Source organism: Chaetomium tenue (assembly GCF_020726465.1).
Source record: "Chaetomium tenue strain MPI-SDFR-AT-0079 chromosome Unknown F5144scaffold_3, whole genome shotgun sequence".
Lineage (NCBI taxonomy): Eukaryota > Fungi > Ascomycota > Sordariomycetes > Sordariales > Chaetomiaceae > Chaetomium > Chaetomium tenue.
This window is the reverse complement of record NW_027117331.1, coordinates 2,691,027-2,709,129: the sequence shown is the minus strand read 5'-3', so window position 1 is coordinate 2,709,129 and position 18,103 is coordinate 2,691,027. Positions and strand designations below refer to the sequence as shown.

The following is an 18,103-nucleotide window of genomic DNA, read 5'->3' as shown; positions in this document are numbered from 1 at the left end:
TTGTGTGCCTTGCTGTGGATGGGTTTGTTGGTTTGTTGATGCGATGCTGTGGGATTCCTTGGAATGACGCAGCCAGCCAGCGCCGGCCTCGGTTGCTCGGAGGCGCCGACGCAAGACAATCCTTTGGGTTGCTGTCAAACCGGACCACAAACCCAACCTAAAACATTTTGCTGTTTTTTGGGTTTTTTTCACCGAGGCCGCTTTTTTTCCAGCTTGCTCGGTCCGGCTACGGGGCCGCCATTATGGCCGCTTTTCATGGAGTCACCGCCAACGGGTTTCTTGAGTTTCCCTTCACGGCACCGAGCCGAGTGCGAGTTGCCTGGACGGATGCAGTGTGCGCCATGGACATCGTGGGCGGTTTGTATGTACCTCCCATCGAAAGGTACATCGCATCACAACCGTCTAGCCACATTGGCGTCCTCCCTCTCTTCTGATAGATTGCGAGCTCAAGAGTTGGGTGTGAAGTAAACCAAGCACACACTCTTTTGCTCGATTTTTTTTCTTGCGGCCCGGACGGCGTTGTCTTACCATAGACAAACCCGTCTCCGTTTGGGTAGCACACTAACCTACCAACGCCGCTTCCCCCTGCATCCTTTCTTGTCCCCCATCCCATCCCATCCTTTGTCAGCAACTCGGTTGAGCTCACTCACCGCGGGTCACGCCGGTAAGAGATGTGCTTGATGGTGGTGTGGTGTGGGTGGGTGCCTGTGCGTATTTGTGTGTGTGTGTGTGTGTGTGCCTCGAGTATTTGTGATATCCCCCTACTTTACCTTGCTCTGCTCTCCGTGCTTTGCCCCCCAAATAACCCTCCAACCGTTGTGCCCTACCATCCAGGTATAAAAAAGGCCAAGCAGCATCCAGTAATCCCCAGGTCGAGTAAAAACCCCAGTCAGACCAAGTCCCGCGCTGCCGCCGCGGCGCCGCGCCGTGACTGTGCCGCCATGGGGGTGACCTGGGGGGGATGACGGAAGCTGGGAGGGACGGGTCTGGCCTTGATTCGGCCGGTCGGCCGTTCTACGCCGTAGGTGCGCTTATGCATACGTATACGGACGGGAGCGGGAGTCGGGGGGGAGGCCGGGGTGGGCGGTTGCGTATACGGACTGCACTGTTGGCTGTCCTCGATCCCGGTCGATCCGGTCGATCCGGTCGGTAGAGCAGATGTTAGTAGGGAGGGTGACTAAGTTTATGGCTGTCTCCCGTTTATCACCGCCGCTCATCTCCCCAAGGGGACTTCAATCGTTTCAGGTGTCTGTGACACAGAACCATATGGGATGTAACCGTTAGTGTCCATCCTTCGGGACTACTCTGGCGGATTGGGGGCGGTGGCGGCTTATATCGTGAGCGGCACCTCCCGTGTATGGCTGCCGTCATGAGAATCCCGGGTTAGAATTACAAAACAAGAAATCAAGTCCCCCATGAACTTAGAGTATTCCGAATCCCAACCCCTGGCGTGAAGAACAAGAAGTAGTTGTCAGATTGGATGAAGAAACAAGGGGCAATGTCAATTACATGGTTCAGGGCACCAACGGAACAACGAGAACAATGGGGAGGTTGTTTTTGAATACTTTCAATCTATCAGGGACGATAACTAAAGCTATCCCTTGAATCTTGTGGTCGGGTGCCCCTTCGCTGCAGGCTCATTTTCAAAGTAGGTAAGGTCAAAAACATCACCATTCAGCCTGCCCTTTGAATCGTCAGACGACGGGATAAACAAATATGGTTCACCAAATAAGAACACAATCAAAGGCGAGAAAATGCAAAAGAAAAATAATATAAAAAATAAGAACCCTGAGAGGATCCCTCGATATGATGAGTCCAAAACTCAATTTTGGTTTATCGGTTTGGCGTGACACTTTCGTGATTGAATGTCGTCAAACGTTAGAGGCGGAACATCTCTAAACACTGAATTATGAAATTATGACCACGCATATACCGTTCTGTGTAATCCATGCCATGCCGTTGATGACGTTTTCATAACTTCTTTATGGTTTCCAGGACAGACACACATAACCCTAACCCTACAGCACGACCGCTTAACCAACCCATAATGAATGTTCAACCGCATCTCATCAACTCTTTTCCATCCGCCATCAAATACATCACGCAAAACATACCTGGCATCAACATCACAAATACCGACCCGTTACGCACAGTCAATCCCATCTTTTTACCGTCCCGCCACATCCCAAACTCACCGACAATCTCAACCCAACAACAACAAAACAAAACAAAAACAAAAACGCCACAACACCACACAATGAGCTCCCTCAACCCCCCCAAACCCATCAACCCCCCATCAAAACCCCACCCAGAAGAAGAAGAAGAATCAGAAGAAGAAGACTACATGTCCATGACCTTCACCACGAACCCCACCCCCACAACCACCACCACCACCACCCACAACCGTCAAAAAAACCAGCCCCAACCCCCCGCAGAAACATCCCTCCAACGCCGCCAGCGCCTTCGCCGCGAGGCCGAGGCCCGCGCCCATCCCAAATCCAAAGCCGAGCTCGCTGCCGAGGCCGACGCCCGGCGCGAGGCGGCCCTGGCCCAGTCGCTGTTTGAGGCGCAGCCGAAGAGTAAGGGGTTGGCGATGATGGCGCGGATGGGGTTTAGGGGGGGGGCGTTGGGGAGGAAGGCTGAGGGGCCTGCGCTTGTGGGGGGGGAGGGGGAGGGGGGGGCGATTGGGGGTGGAAATGGGGGTGGTGGTGGTGGTGGTGGTGGGAGGACGGAGCCGATTCGGATCGAGATACGGGATGGGAGAGAGGGGATCGGGTTGGAGAGTGAGCGGAAGCGTAAGGTGAGAGAGGCGGCTGAGGCTGCGGGGGAGAGGGCGAAGCGCGCCAAGGCGGATGAGGGCGAGTATAGAGAGCGCATGCGCAGGGAGCGTGAAGAGGCAAGGTGGGAGAGGCAGCTGGCGGCCGCGCAGAAGGTCGCTGAGCGGATGGCGGCGGAGAGGGAGGAGGAGGAGGCCCAGGCTGAGGGCAGGGAGGTGGTGGTGCGCCCGTTGAAGGGCATTCCGGTTGCGTGGCGGGGGTTGGTCAGGTCGCGCGAGGAGGCCGAGAGGGACCGCAGGATGAGGTATGATCTGGAGCAGGGGCTGGCGAGGCTGCCGACGTATGACGATGCGGAAGAGGATGAGGATGATAAGAAGGCGCTTGGGAAGGCGGCGACGACGTATGCAACGGCGGAAGACCTGGACGAGGAGGATCCTGAGCTGGAGGAGTTTAACGCCTTGCCGGTGGATGAGCGATTGCAGAAGGCGGTGGATTACTTGCGCGAAGAGTATCGCTACTGCTTCTGGTGCAAGTTTGCGTATCCGGATGAGGAGATGGAGGGGTGTCCGGGGTTGACAGAGGAGGACCATGATTAGGTCTGCATTTGGGTAGTGGAGTCTGAGATGTCTTGCGTTATCCGACCTAGAGACTTCAAATATGTTGGAGAAAGTTTAAATGCTAATTTTTCAATTTAAATATCTCTAACAAAGCCCACACGGCCGTTATCCAGTTATCACGGCCATCCCGCCTGTTTTATCTCAACACAACTCCGTTTCCAATTACTTTACCATACCATGAATCATGCCAGCATAAACAAAAACACACAACCCATCCATCACTTCTGCCTCATCCTCCCACCCCCCAACCCCTCCCAAAACGCACACCTCTCCCTCTCCCCCCTCCCCACGCTTTCCATCCTCGCCCCCTCCGTCTCCACCACCAACCTCCTCCCCATCCCACCCCCATCCTCACCTCGGGCACCCCCCTCCCCCCAAACCTCCCACCTCACCCCCCCCACCCCCCACCCCCAATTCGGATCCAGCCCCCGCACAAAACCGAGCCAGTACCCCATGACCAGCGGCACCACCCCGGCGTTGTACGTCTTGTAGCTGGCCCGCGCGAGGTAGCCCCCTCCTCCTCTGCTCCCGACGTTGTCGGGCCCGAAGATGGCGGCCGAGTCGAAGATGTGCGGCACGCCGAGGCCGGCGGCGAGGTTTTGCGTGTCGTGGACGTTGTAGCGGTAGGCGTAGATTTTGAGGGTGGGGGGGTTTGTGCTTTGTGGGGGGGTGGTTTGGTTGGTGGTGGTGGTGGTGGTGTCTGGGTGCGGCCGTGGGTGGGAGAGGGAGTGGGAGTGGCGGTGGAGGTGGGTGAGGACGTTGTGGGATGGGCAGATAAAGGTCGCTTCGCCGTAGGCCTGGCTGGCGGTGGGGAACCAGGGGTTGCGGTTGGGTAGCGGGGGCAGTTGGGGGTATTGGGCGAGGATGGCGGTTGTGTCGTTGGTTGTGAGTAGGGGGTAGTTGTTACGGAAGAAGAGAGAGACGTCGTCGGGTGTGGCGGCGTTTGGGACGAAGACGGAGCCTTCTGTTGGAGGGTTTAGTGTTGGTTGTTTAATGGGGGGGTGGCTGGGAGGACGCACCGTTCGTGGATGTCCCGAACATCACCGGCACGTTGATAAAATGCCCCTTTTCGAATAGGCGATAGGGGAGGTCACGGAGGAGGTCTCCGTCAACACATGGAGTCCAATAGAACAGAGGGACAGGCGGATCTGGGCGCCCAGGGAATGGCTGTGCGTAGTTGGCGGCTTGCAACACGGCAACGTCCCTGTCCCGGAGACAAGCCATCTGCTGGGACGGATCTAGTTGGCTACAGCCTGTCTGGCTTACCACGCGGTCAAACTGGTACTCGAGCTCCTCGACGAAGGGCTGGGCAGGGAAGAAGTTGGCTTGTGACATGGCTCCCACAAAGAGATTGTCGTTGCGTCCACCGTAGGCCACCAGGTGCGTGGCCACAGAACCGGCGCCGGCAGAGGCGCCGTGGATGACAACGTGGTCGGGGTCTCCGCCAAACTAGATTCTCAGTCAGCCAAAGTATGGGTGGGGAGAACAAAACATCTTGGCCTACCGAAGCAATATGTTTCTTCACCCACTCCAGAAGCATCCGCTGGTCCAACAAACCCGCGTTCAGGTCTCCGTCCTCCCTCACTCGCTCACTGGCGAGGAATCCCCAGAGGCTGACCCGGTAGTTGAAGTTGACCATGACGATGCTGTGGCCGGATCGCTGGACGACTTCGTTGCCATCCCAGTTGGCGTTGGCGTTGTGGCCGTATCCTGCCCACACTATCAGTCAGGGGCCATGCCGCACCTGGGTAACCGAGAGAACTTACCACCGCCCTGAATAAACACCCACACCGGCAGCTTCGACTTCTCGGTAGCATTCGTCGGTGCCCAAACATTCACAAACAGACAGTCTTCGCTCTGCCCCTGGACGGGATACGTCACGCCGTTTCCGAGGCATACCGGCCCATACTACCGGGAGGTCAGCGCATTACTATGAGCAGACATTCACACGTACCGTCATAGCCTTCTCTACGCCCCCCGCCAGCGTTGGGGCAGGTTCAACCGGGGCTCTCCACCTCAGATTACCGAGTGGCGGTGCGGCATATCGCATGCCCCGGAAAGAATTCACCCCATTGGACAGACGCAGGCCCTCGTAGGTGGTGTAGTTGAGGTTGGCTCGGGCAGTGCCAACGACAGTAGGCTGCGGTGACAAGATGAGATCAGTTTGTGAAGCATAGCATTGTGGAGGCGTAGGGCGTCCGAGGAGGCCATAACTGGAGGGTTCATACGACATAGCATGGAGAATTGCATTGTGTGACGGGCAGGATATGCCAGATGTGGAACTCCCACTACAGCGTAACCGGACCCGAAAGAGACAAAAAGAATAGAACCTACCCCATCTCTAACACTCCCTTCTGACCTGACCACCAACAGCCATACACCCACTTGCACCACCAAAACCAACACCATCGACAAGACGAGCGCAACCGCCGTACTCCCCGATGGCCGCGGTGATGCCCAGCCACCGCCCCCTTTGAGGCCAACAGTAACCCGCCTCCTGTCATGGCCCTGCCCGGTAGGGGTATTGTGGGCATTGTGGGCATTGTGGGCATTGTGGGCATTGTGGGCATAATACCTCAACCTGCCGCCTGGCTCATCCCGATAACCACCATCCTCGCCATCACGGACATCATCCAGTGATGGCACCGGAGGAGGACGGCCCATACCGCCAGAGAGTTCTCGAACGAGGAGACTCACACCATGTCATGGAAAGTCTGCCACCAGGTCAGCATCACCATCACAATAACACCATCACGCAATAGTACGAAGGAGAAGAGGAAGATCATACATACCTCAGTCCCAATGGTAGATAAACAACCTACTCTATCATAAACAACAATAAGCAAAACAACGAAACCATAAACCTCTAAACACTGCCACAGACGTAGCAACTCCGATGTAAAACCGTTCCCCAAGATGGTGAATGTAAGGTTCCATTAGTTACACGCCGTGCCAAGTTCCATTCAACTGCGAAACCAACCACCGCCAAAACCCCCACCTCACGCCGCAGATCCGAGCCGGCCGCCCCGCAGGAACCCAGGGGGTGGTTATCCCACGGTAGGATGACACTACTTGTAAAGTCTACACATCAGTGTACAGACTCGATGACGAAGAACATAAAAGGACATAACGGATACCAATGGGATAATAACGCCATTATTATACCCCTTCCCCCCGATAACATACAATAAACTAAGTAACCAGGTATCAACAGTATCTCACAACCAACAACCAGCCCAGCCCCCCTTAACAAACCCATGATACAAGATAACCCAGCGAAACCACTCAGTCCTAAGAAGGAAGGATAACATAACATAGGTACCCCCCAGGATACCAAACCAGATGCCAACTAACCCCGAAATGATAACCTAACCTAACCGAACACCAGAAGCAGCAGCTCGCCATACAGGGAAGACCTAAACATCCGTAATAACCATACCAGCACAACACAGCACAGTACAAACAGCTCTCCCCCCCAGATACTACCACCAACCCTTGAATAAAACAAGTAGTACATAAATAAGTAGGACATAAGACAGGGTATGGTATGGTATGTACCTATCACTCCACTAATCCAAGATCCTCAACCCCCCTTCCCCCCCCTCCCCCTCCCCCTTATGCCCACCCCTCCCCCCCCTTCCCTTCACAAAAACCCCCCTATACCTCTCCCACATGCCCTCCAACTCCCCCACATACTCCCTATGCAACCGCTCCACCTCCCTTCCATCCATCTTCTCCCCCAGCGCCACCTTCCGCACGGGGATCGGCCTGCCCACCACAATATTCAACGGCCTGCGATACGGCATCAACCCAACATCATAATTAAAAATCCCCCTGCCATGCAAGAACGGCAGCGTGAACTTGAGCGTGCGCAGCACCCACATCTGCACGCGGTGCAGCAGCGGGTGCTGCTGGGCGCTGAGCTGGTCGTAGAGGTCGTTCTCGCCGAAGGCTAGGACAGGGACGAGGTCGGCGCCCGTGCGCATGGCCATCTTGACGAAGCCTTTGCGCTGGGCGAGCACGAGGCGCATGGTTCCCGGCTGGGCTTCGAGGGACTCGCGGGCGCCGCCGACGACGATGGTTACCGCGCGGCCCATGCCGTCGCCGTCGCGGCCGCCGGTGGTGAGGATGGAGGTGATGGATTCTTTGGAGACGGATTGGAGGCCGAGGGCGAGGATGTAGTCGCGGTAGAGGGGGATGCGGAAGTTGGAGTCGAGGGTGAGCAGGCTGTTGGTGATGCCGGGGAATTGGTCGGCGAAGCCCAGGGCTTCGGTGCCGAAGGCGGCGAACGCGCCATGCGAGATGATGCCGTGCGGGTGGTAGCCGAAGATGTATTTGCGTGTTGGGGGCAGGTCGTGCGTCTTGTGGAGTGTGGCGGGGAAGTAGTCGGCGAAGAACTTCCAGATTGGGAGGCGGCGGAACCGCTCCGAGCGCGCGCGCAGCCGGCCGTCGGTGGCGGATTTGGAGAGCAGCATGTGCAGGAGGTAGGGGATTAGGATCGGCCAGGTGAGTGGGATGGCACACAGGAAGAAGAAGAAGGAGACGGTCATGGCGATGCTCAGGCAGTGGGCGAGCACGGCCATGGTCTGCAGCCGGCGGCGGTAGGGGATATTCCAGGGGGCGAAGCGGATGCCGCCCGCTCTATAGGCGTTGATCCGGGCCCGTTCCCGAGCGGCGGCTTCCTTGCCCGCCGTATCCCTGAGTCGCGGGTAGGTGTCGTGAACATCCCTGGGGGTTGTCGCGCCGTGACCGTTGCTGTCGAAACTCCCCAGAGACGAGAGTTCGTCGGCTTCCCTCTCGGCGATGTCTCCTGTGGATTCCGCCATGCCAGCCATTTGGCCGAGGCTGGTTCTGCCGTTGTGGATCGAGCTCATGGCTGAGGTGGGCGTGAGGAAGCCGTTGAGCGTGCCGTTACCGTCCTAGCCATGCTATTAGCCCGGAACCAGAGAAGTGGTATGTCGCGGAACACTGTAACCCACCGTCTCGGTACCCCCCCTCCCCGACGCCGTGTCGTCATCGTGTGGTGCTGTCTCGATGTCAACGGTCTGGGCCTGGACAACATAACCACCGTGCGATCTCCTGGCGTGCGCAATGCTCCTCCGCAACGCCTTGCTCTTGCCCATAATGACGAATGACCACCAAGCCACCGTGATCCTCCTATTCCTTGAGTGTGCGTGTGTGTGTGCGCTATGACGGGTCTTCGAGGGGCTGGTTTGCACGGCCGGTGGGTGTCTCACCTGGGAGTAGAGTCGGAGCAGACGGCATGGTCTTGGTTGGGGCCCGGAGGGCAGGAGAGGAGGTGGTCGTGAATTGGAGACGGAAGCGGCGATACGATGTTGTTGTAAAATGTGAAGTTTCCAAAAAGGCGCGATGTGATCGATGCCTGCCCCAGTACTATATCCACTGTGCTCGCTATTGTTCGGTGGTGAGGAAAGAGGGTCGGTCTGACGGTGGAGGGTCTGAATCGGAATGGAAGCTTAATTTCGGTTTGGATCGAGAGTTCAGATTAAATTCAAATCGAAAAACAACTAGATCAAAGAATAAATCAGCTGAGAGATCAGATGAGGGACTGTTGGTTTTTCTGGCGGCGCTTCAGAGACGAGCGCCGCGGCGAGGGAGGGCACAACCTGCCACGGCGGAGCTCAAACCCGAATTACAGCGAGCCATTCGCCATTCCAGTTGCTCGTCATGACGTTTGCGAGGTGGGGCTGCGGCATGGCCGGTGTCCCGGCACGCGCACTGCCATCTATCATGTGGAACGCCAAGGCTCGTCAGAGATGGCTCAATAGGCATTCGGATTTCGTACCCCTGTCGATTCTGGTTGTTAGACATGTGATGTGCGTGATGTGAGAAGCACAGCTTAGAAACCAGCGAACAACAGCTACCAAAGTAAAGGCCAGATCTTGCCATTTAGTATGCTCTAGCGAGGCTACTTAGACGCTATCTCAACTCGATGAAGAGATAGGTACCATAATAAGCCCAGTAGTTCACAGCCCACATCTCGAGACCGAGGATTTGGCTGCTGAACAAACAAAACCTGACCTCCCAACGGAAAGCTCGGTTGGCTCCCATGGGAGACCCTGCCTAGTCCAGCCCGACCTGCTACAAACCCAGCACGCTGACGCTTATCCCTTCTTTTGGCCCGAAAAACCACCGTCCTTGCGCCGTTCCAACGCCCGCCGTTGCCCCGAACCAGATTGGAAACCTCTACAAAATACAAGCACCTCATAAGGTGCGGACATGGGATGCCGGTAGGCTCGTGGCCTCCGGCCCCGGTTCCTTCCCTCCCGCTCTTCACCAACCGCCCGCTCACCAACTCTACTGTTGAACGGCGGCGGAATCGGTCGGGGAGCCCTCCTCCTCCTGCGGCGGGGTGAACTGCTGCCGTAGCGCCGCCACCTCGGCCGTCAGCGCCGCGATGTGTTGCTCGTGCGCGTTGAGCTTCTCCACGAGTTGCGCTCTGCTTCTCGCGTCCGTCTCCGCCTGGGCGCTGAGCTGCTTGACCATGCCTTCCAGGTGGTGGAAAAGCGCCCATGGGTCTGGCTGCCCAAACCCGCCATTCTCCCCGCCCTGTGGAGGGCGTTGCGCCGCACCGCTCGCCGCCCGGCCGCGTTCTCGACCGCCTGCGTGCTGGGATGTCGTTGTGTTGCCTTGGATTGCGTCTCGGTCAGCGGGGGGGTACTGAGAGAGCCAGGCTTGCTTGGCCGCTGGTGACATACCATGCGTAGGCAGAGACAGCCCCGGAGCGCCTTGCTGTTGTTCATTGCCTGCCCGTTGCTGACCTGCGGCTGAGTTTACCTGCGTGCCGCCTGGGCTCAGCGGCTTGGGGCTCTCGGTCATGCCACCCTGCGAGTACATGGCTGAGCTGCCCGCGCTTAGCGGCACCGACGATATGCTGGTTTGCGGCGTGTGGCCGCCCGGCATGCTGGGGGATGTGTTTGTGCTCGAGCCGCGGTCGACATTGGGCGGATACAGGCCACCGGGTGCGCCTTGACGTTGACCGGCGGGGGGGTACGTGCTCGAATGACCGCTGTAGCCTTCGGGCCCCGTCTGTCCGGCGACGTGTTGCGGCTTGATGCTCGGCATGCTGAGACGGCGCCGCTCGTCGTCCGACATGTCTTCCCCGCCGTCGTACAGCGCCCCCGACATGGTAGAGCTGTCTGCTCCATCATAGCCGTCTTTGAGGCCAAACGAGCCCATTGTCTGTCTTCTGCCCGCGCAACCACCCGCCCCCTTGCTGTGCCTGGCTAACGCGTCGCCGCGCGCAAACTTCCTATCGCAGCTCGGACACACGTGCGGTTTCTCACCGGTATGAAGTTTGCTATGCCTCTTAAGGTCATGGAGCCGGCGGAACCGCATTTGACACGATTGACAATTGTAGGGCTTCTCCTGGCTGTGCGTGAGTAGATGGCTCTTTAAGTTATGATGGCGCGTAAACTCTGTCTCGCAGTAAGGGCACTTGTGCTTCTTGTTGGAATTTGGCGAGCGGGGTGTGAGGTCAAGGCCGGGGGTTTGTGGGCCGTTTATGGGCATGCTCATCATTCTTTGAGAATGCCCGGGTGCCGGCATGGCCCCCGGGTAAGAGAGCGACGCTCCCGTCTTGTCTTCCATCGGCGCCTCGGGCTGTGGCGCATACAAACCCTCGTCGTTGCGAGAGTCCACGTCCATCGCTGTTGGGCTGTCGACTACGTGTCCATCTCCATCCTCAACGCTTGCTCCGCTTGAACCGCTCTGCGGGCTGACGTCGTGAAGCTCGTCGCCGGCAACGTGGCCCGTCGGAATGGTCACCGAGCTGAGTGCCCTTGCAGTCGCGGCTGCCGCAGCAGCTTCGATATCCGAATGCCCCGTGTCCGGGGGCGCGTCTTGCGATCGGTGGATCTCTGCTGCGACTCCCGACATGAGGTCGTCGGTCGCGGGTTGGTTGTCGCTGTGTTCTAGCTGGGCCAGCTGATGCTCCTCTGTCCCTTGCCGACTGCCCTCGTTTTCGGCGATCTCGCCCACCGACGGGTTATGGGACTGCCTGGCGAAGCCAACCAGTCGGGCAATTTTGGATGGCGAGATATCTCCACTGGACACCAGAGGATCCTGCGAGGTCGGTGTTGTCTCCCGTTGTCGCTTGAGTGATCTCGACCGGGCTAGCTCAGCGACTGACCCAAAGGGAGCTGTGGTCTGCGGCACGGTCGATGTCGAGGGCGCACGCGGAGCTTCTGTTGCGGTGGGGCCCCGTTCTGAGGCCATGACGGCGGCGAGACACGAGCGAGGCCGGGGGATGGGAATGTGCGCCCAAGCCGGGTATCAGGTGGTTAATTAATCACAGGTTCTTCCGCGCTGACGGCTTGGGTAACCCGGGGGCATCGCCGGGTTGATGGAGGGGGGGGGGGGGGGTGCCCTCGAGGCTTCAATGTGTGGCTGGAGATCGTGGCGAGAGCTCCCGAGTATTGATTGTATTTGATGGGAAAGCTCAAACAAGGCGCAGAATTGTCGGCCCTGCAGAGGAACAAAGGAGATTAGTTGAAAACCCAGATCTTACTGCTTAGAAAGACGGTCGTGTCTAATTGCCGTCGAGAGCAATATGCAGTCAGCATTCGGGAATGGAAATGCTTTGGTGAATGAGAGAACGTGTCGTGAGAAAGCAGCCTCAGGGTGAGAAAAGAAGGCTGCAGAGGGACTGTGGAAGAAAAATGGGCGCAGCAGCCGGCAAGCCTCCCCCGCCCCACTTTTACCTGATCGCCCTCGGCGAACACCAAGGCGTTCAGGTGCCTTCAGGTGCCTACTAACAATTCCAACTTCGTTGTTAGGGCGGTACTTGGGCAGGCCAAGCCCCATTAGGCGTGTTGTGGTGCAGCCTCGCCGCACTAACCTGTCTCGTAAATCAAGCCACCGCTTCGCTTTGCCATTCGTGGTTTACTGCTTACGGCAACACACTCAGCGCGCTCTGTCACTTCGGGTCATTTGGGAAAGCAAGCACGTAGTGGCTGTGTTCACTTGAGAGATCGAATCGTTGCCCGTGGCAAAGACGCGCGGACCTGGGAATGTTTGGGCTGGGCGCTGAGTGGGGCCAACCTGGGAGTCGTTCTTAACACGATGGAAGGGAAGTGGCGCAGTGACCACCGCCAGACCTTCATCAGCACCTTCCCTCCCTGGGAATGTGCCTGTGATGTGGTTGCCCTAGGCTCGCCAGCTTGATGCATCACAGCGCTCTGTTCCCTCGTTCGTCCATTCGTGTTTTCCGATTCCGCGGAACACTAAACGGCCCCTCCCGTGCGGCAGCGTTGCATGAGAGATGCTCGCGTTGCAAAGACAACAAGAGCAGCCAACACCTGGTTTCCAGTTCCAGCTTTGCACTGGTTTTTTGCTCTGACCTGGATTTTGGGACTCGCCCCGTCCCGGCACCGCATCACCCAAGAAAGATCGCCGTGAGAAATGCCCGAGCCCAATGCGCGCCACCTGATGGCCGAAAAGTAGGTCGGCAACTCGTGCATGTAGCGAATGGGATTCCTCGGCGACGTTTCTGTTCGGTTTTCCAGCTGCCCACAGGGAGCCTCACCAAGCCATACCCAGTAATACGCTCGTCGGCTGTCCCCTTGGAGTGGGTCCTTATTGACCGCTCCCTGACCTCGTCGCCCAGCTCACCTCCTGTCCTCGCCCCTCCCTACCGCCGTGAATACACCACGGCATCTCCGTTGGTTGGTCCCTGGAATTATTTGTTAAAATGACAAAGTGAAGCTGAACCGCTCGGTAACCGACAAACACAGAATCGTGAGGCCAACTGGGTTGTGGTACGAAGTATAGGGGTAGGTCGCATGTCACTTCGTTTCGGCCATTGTAGGTTTTGGTCAAGCCATCAAGCCTCGCTTTTGTGGCGAGCCATGTTTGACTTCATATTATACAGTCACATAGCTAGTTCCGTCGTTTCTCTTTTTCACGAGGGGGGCAGGAGGTGACTTTGACGCCTGACAACCGACCACAGTGGTGTGCCTGGGCTTGAGTCTCGGATAACTACCTTCTGAGACAGCTGGAGGGCTGCCGTTGGGAGATTTGACAAGCAGAAAACGAGCAAGAACGACAACTGCCTGAGTTGCCAACAGCGAGTCTATTGTCTGGTCACTCCTCTTCGGACCCAGTCCCGTAGTGCCACACAGCGTACAAGCCCTTGCACTTCGGCGTCTTGGTACTGGGCACCCGGCAAGTGTCACGCACATGTTCGATGCCGGTGTGTACCATGAGTCCTGGAAAATAAAGGGAGATGCCAACTGAAAAAAGATCGGGCCTCGACGCCTGTGGGTGCCTGTGTATCTGTGCTCGCAGAGATCGCCTCCTTCGGCTTCGACTCCCGGACTTTCGCCAACGTGGCGTCAGTTCGCTTGTCAGCGCTAGATGTTGTGCCTGTGGAACGAGCCCGATTGACTGCAGACGGTGATATTGATGGATCGCTGAGTAACTCTGGTGGCACTTTTGACTGGATGTCAAAGGGAGCAGGTGAAGCATGATCGGTCAGTCGCCTTTGGCATGGGCCCGCCGAGTTATGCATCGACGTACCTCCCGCATGGACTTGCGTCGGAGGGATGCCATTCCGTACTTAGCGGCCCTACCGTAGAACATTACCAGGTTTATGTACACTTGTACACTAAAACTAGGAAAACACCAATGCTGAATAGGGGTAGGGATGTTGCTATCTATTTGTTCCCTTGCAACACAACGGACTGTTCGATGTCATGGCCAGACCGAGACTCTTCTCCCACAGCCTGTCTCTTGCCAACAAAGGGGGACTACACAGTATTCGTAAAACTCCTTGCTTTGCGGCGTCGGCGGTGTTGGGGACGAGTCTCGAATAAGGGATTTCGTCCGAAAGGAACGTCGTGTTGCCCCTCGCTCGGGCGATCATTTCTCGAGCCGAGCTATGTGGTGGCTATGCTGTTGATAAATCCGGCCTCATCTTGTCAACAACTTGGCAGCGCCCTGGCAGCGCCCTGGCAGCGCCCTGGCAGAGAAAGGCAAGCCTCACGGTCAATTCATTGACACTCTCGAGACACTTCAGGCAGAATGTCATGTGTTGGGCTGTCGTGTTGGAGACTGCACGCCGACACCCGTAAACACGGCAAACCGTCTCTGCATCGCGGCATCGCGGCATCGACGACCGTGGGCCCGATGAGCTGCCGTCGGGTCTGGGGGATTGCCGGTCAATCAATTGGCGGTGCAAGGGCCGAACAGGGGTGAAGGAAAGGAAATCCCGATTTGGACTTGGGCCCAGGCAAGATCCGGATCGAAGGCAGTTGACCCCGGACGGGCCGAACGAACGACGAGGTGCTGTGTGCTGGGCAGCCGAATCGTTAAGGGTGAGATGCATGTCAGCACCTTGTTCAAACACCGCGACAGAACGGCTGTCTCGTCTTTGTGCAAAGAGTCACACCTCACGGCTGAATCGAGTCAGCTTGGAGAGAACTGGTCAGGGTTTTTCCAGATTCGGATCCAATGGCAGCAGGAACCCTGATTGATTGCTTCGCCCAAACGGGGCTAGTCAGGTACCCGGTGGAACGATACAAGCCAGGAGCCCGATGCGCAGAAGTTCCCGTTTGTTTCTTCGACAAGAGTCAGGTTTTTACCACGTATTCCGTACTCCGCACACTATCGGAGAACGGCGCGTGGCGGATTGGCGGTTGAATCGGAAGTGTATTGAAAACGTCATATTTGAGACTTCCAGGTTGTTCATGATGATCATCGATCCCCGCCTCAAAACCTGAAAGCCAGAACGGTGTTCTGGCCATTTCTGGCCAGGTTGAGCTGGGCCAATGGTGCGCTTGGCGCTCCGGTAAAGGGACTTGGCTTTTCGGTAGCTTGGCAGGGGTTGTGGTGTAAATCCAAAAATACGTCGTTTTCCATGTCGAATTTTTTGAAATTGTTTATTGGCCGCGTGCGGTCTTCAAGCCGTTGTTTCGGCCGACTTCCGATGCCCACTTGCAAATTGCGTAAGCTACCGAGGGAGTTTTCGTCCGAAACACGTTGTCGAGATGGGCAATCCCTGCCATCCCATGAGTGGCTGCGCTCCTGCGGTACCTGCATTAGCCGCCCTCTTCCAATCTGCAGGTTTTTGGCCCACTTCCTCCCCCCAGATGCAATTTCGCCAAGCGGCGTCGCCCTGGTCACTGCACTGCCCTTGGCAAGGTCTGGACTAAACATCCTGGCTGGCGCTCATTTCGCTCCTTTTCCCTTTCCGCTCGGCCCACCAAGAAGTCGCCCTGCCGCTCATTCAAGACGCAGCCCTCCTCCTTCGATTCATCCTTCTTTTGAACCGTTGGTCACTCGTTTCCCACCGTTAAACGTCGCACACTCCTTTGCGACGATTCCATCCAAAAGAAAGTCTTTGCACTTTCTACCACATTCTTTTGGAACTGCCAACGAACAACATACAATTTTACCCCGATCACTGTGATCAGAGAGGCAATTTGCCCGTGTCCCATCAAACCACAAGTGAGTTCCACAGTTTACGGCCAGGGCAACAGGGGAGACAGACAGGCACGGACTGGACTGGAGTTGGACTCGAGAGCAAAACGGCTAACCAGCCCGGAGCACCGACAGATAAGATATCTGTACTTCAGAATCAGCAAAAATGAGGGGAATCTTCAAGACCGCAGTCGCGGCAGCAGTTGTTGTCGGCGTTGCCGCCCAGCCTCACGCCCACGGCCATGGCCACAGCCACCGTCACCTCCACGCCAAGAGGCACGGCGACTCGCAGGTGGAGAAGCGTGTTGGCACCGTGGTCGTCACCGAGGTCGTCGAGGGTCCGACCGTCGTCGAGTACGTGAACGAGGATGGGAAGAAGATCGATGAGAAGCAGGCGAAGGAGGGCCTGGACAAAGGCCTCTTCGTTATCATGGGCTCGACGAAGCCCAGCTTCAGCGCGCCACCCCCGGTCCTCTCGACTTCGTTGGGTCTCCCTGAGCACGGTGGACAGTTCTTTGAGAAGACGACCTCTACCCCGGCCCCGACTACAACCTCAACCCCCCCTGCAGCTACTTCTTCGGCCGCGCCACCGCCTCCGCCAAAGCCGAAGGGTCCGACTGGGCTCGATGCCGAGTTCCCGAGCGGCGAGGTTAAGTGCAACAAGGTGCCCACCGAGTATGGCGCCGTGGAGATCCCGTGGCTGGGCACCAACGGCTGGACCACACTTGCCAAGTTCGGCAAGTGGATGAAGGGGGTTGCGATTGACAACATACACTCACCTACTTCAGGAGGGTGCGAGCCCGGGATGATGTGCTCTTACGCCTGCCCTCCGGGCTACCAGAAGACGCAGTGGCCCACCGAGCAGGGTGCGACTGGCCAGTCCGTCGGCGGTTTGTGGTGCAACGAGGACGGGTTCTTGGAGCTCACGCGGACCAACGTCACCAGGCTTTGCGAACCCGGCGCGGGCGGTGTTTACGTCCGCAACGAGCTTTCTCTCAACGCCGCCGTCTGCCGTACCGACTACCCCGGCAACGAGTGCATGGCTATCCCCCTCGACACCTACCCTGACCAGATCTACCCCCTGACGAACCCCGACTCCAAGACGTCCTACTGGTGGCAGAACTCGGCCACGACTGCCCAGTACTACGTCAACAACGCCGGCGTTGAGGTTGAGGAGGCCTGCACGTGGAAGAGCTCCAAGTTCCCCTTGTCCGCTGGTAACTGGGCGCCGGTCAACATCGGTGTCGGCAAGAGCGTGATGGGCGAGACTTTCATCTCCATCTTCCCCAACCTGCCGACTAGCACTGCCCTCCTTAACTTCAATATCGAAATCACGGGCGATATTTCCGGCACGTGCTGGTTGAGGAACGGCAAATACTACGGCAGCGACAAGGGCTGCACGGTATGTAGAATCCCGATTCGTTCCACGTATTCCTTTTGCTAATGATGTAACAGGTTGGCATGAAGGAGGGCGGTAAGGCCATCATCGTGTTCAGCAAATGAGCCTAGCGAGCCATGGCTGCGTTGGGTGTTCTTCTTTCGTTCCGCATCGCTGCAGGCCCACGACGACGACTTGTGCAAATGTTTTGGTGCTTCAAAGCTCTCCCGTCCCAGCAAGCCACGGCCAGGGAGAGAGCGGTGGATTTAGGGTCGTATTTTAATGTTCGAAATGTCCATATAAGCGTATTTGACAAGGGATGGGTTGGCGGTTTATTATATATGTGCTTAAGTTGAATATGGTCCTTGATTTCTACTCTTCGAGGTTTCCTCAGGCTCTCATCCCACGTGTGAGCTGAGCAGCGTCTAAGAGCCTTGAAGGCTCGTGTTCTTGTAATGCATTGCCTGTTGGTAGTAGTCTTTTCAACTAATAATTAAGAAGCACAAATAATTCATGTTTCATCCCTGAGACGAGATGAGATGAGGCGGAGGTTGGTGTTGAGTGTTGAGTGCGTGCATTGATATGGTGACATATTCTTGGTCCACAGCCGCCTTATCAGGCCCAAATGTGGCTCGCATGCTGCTTACTCGAGCTCCCCACTAGTTATCTGCCGGGTGCCTGCTGTAATTGGCGAGCTGCGTCTCAGCTTGCGACGCAACGCCGCCTGCGGAATATGACAACTTTAAAGATTCCAGTCCAACCTCGCCAGTCCAACACGTTTCACCATTGAACATCCACCGACAGCCTTATCGACACCTCAAAACCGAGGACGCGCGCAAGCCACCCCACGGCCCACGATACACGATAAACGGTAATAATATCTAGGGACT

At 57.0% G+C, this 18,103-nt stretch overlaps 8 protein-coding genes across 8 annotated transcripts; 4 read left to right on the top strand and 4 right to left on the bottom strand.

Moving 5' to 3' along the window:
* Positions 1–2,257: 2,257 nt before the first annotated feature.
* F5144DRAFT_645975 (uncharacterized protein) lies at positions 2,258–3,648 on the top strand (the record flags this gene model as incomplete). Its single annotated transcript, XM_066792883.1, has 1 exon — positions 2,258–3,648. One exon carries the CDS (start codon positions 2,258–2,260, stop codon positions 3,371–3,373), a length of 1,116 nt encoding a protein of 371 aa, XP_066644923.1. The 3' UTR covers positions 3,374–3,648.
* F5144DRAFT_591717 (Alpha/Beta hydrolase protein) lies at positions 3,613–5,444 on the bottom strand (the record flags this gene model as incomplete). The annotated part of the gene is made up of 5 exons (XM_066790301.1): positions 3,613–4,358; positions 4,414–4,843; positions 4,899–5,104; positions 5,161–5,302; positions 5,349–5,444. The coding sequence occupies 5 exons, from the start codon at positions 5,442–5,444 to the stop codon at positions 3,613–3,615; spliced, it is 1,620 nt and encodes a 539-aa protein (XP_066644922.1).
* Positions 5,445–6,345: 901 nt separating this feature from the next.
* F5144DRAFT_568148 (uncharacterized protein) lies at positions 6,346–7,005 on the bottom strand. Its single transcript, XM_066788633.1, has one exon. The coding sequence runs from the start codon at positions 6,708–6,710 to the stop codon at positions 6,483–6,485; it is 228 nt and encodes a 75-aa protein (XP_066644921.1). The 5' UTR covers positions 6,711–7,005; the 3' UTR covers positions 6,346–6,482.
* F5144DRAFT_530350 (diacylglycerol acyltransferase-domain-containing protein) lies at positions 6,964–9,090 on the bottom strand (the record flags this gene model as incomplete). Its single annotated transcript, XM_066786919.1, has 3 exons — positions 8,632–9,090; positions 8,374–8,420; positions 6,964–8,313 (listed from the first exon to the last, which is right to left on the bottom strand). Exons 1-3 carry the CDS (start codon positions 8,657–8,659, stop codon positions 6,964–6,966), a joined length of 1,425 nt encoding a protein of 474 aa, XP_066644920.1. The 5' UTR covers positions 8,660–9,090.
* Positions 9,091–9,276: 186 nt separating this feature from the next.
* F5144DRAFT_568144 (uncharacterized protein) lies at positions 9,277–12,052 on the bottom strand. The gene is made up of 2 exons (XM_066788632.1): positions 10,114–12,052; positions 9,277–10,044 (listed from the first exon to the last, which is right to left on the bottom strand). Exons 1-2 carry the CDS (start codon positions 11,630–11,632, stop codon positions 9,713–9,715), a joined length of 1,851 nt encoding a protein of 616 aa, XP_066644919.1. The 5' UTR covers positions 11,633–12,052; the 3' UTR covers positions 9,277–9,712.
* Positions 12,053–12,548: 496 nt separating this feature from the next.
* Positions 12,549–13,194, top strand: F5144DRAFT_187831 (uncharacterized protein). The gene has a single exon (XM_066782793.1). The coding sequence runs from the start codon at positions 12,580–12,582 to the stop codon at positions 13,108–13,110; it is 531 nt and encodes a 176-aa protein (XP_066644918.1). The 5' UTR covers positions 12,549–12,579; the 3' UTR covers positions 13,111–13,194.
* Positions 13,195–15,164: 1,970 nt separating this feature from the next.
* Positions 15,165–16,068, top strand: F5144DRAFT_188050 (uncharacterized protein). The gene is made up of 2 exons (XM_066782794.1): positions 15,165–15,862; positions 15,971–16,068. Exon 1 carries the CDS (start codon positions 15,273–15,275, stop codon positions 15,822–15,824), a length of 552 nt encoding a protein of 183 aa, XP_066644917.1. The 5' UTR covers positions 15,165–15,272; the 3' UTR covers positions 15,825–15,862; positions 15,971–16,068.
* Positions 15,571–17,823, top strand: F5144DRAFT_568140 (uncharacterized protein). Its single transcript, XM_066788631.1, has 3 exons — positions 15,571–15,862; positions 15,971–17,237; positions 17,291–17,823. The coding sequence occupies exons 2-3, from the start codon at positions 16,002–16,004 to the stop codon at positions 17,336–17,338; spliced, it is 1,284 nt and encodes a 427-aa protein (XP_066644916.1). The 5' UTR covers positions 15,571–15,862; positions 15,971–16,001; the 3' UTR covers positions 17,339–17,823.
* The last annotated feature ends 280 nt before the right edge of the window (positions 17,824–18,103 follow it).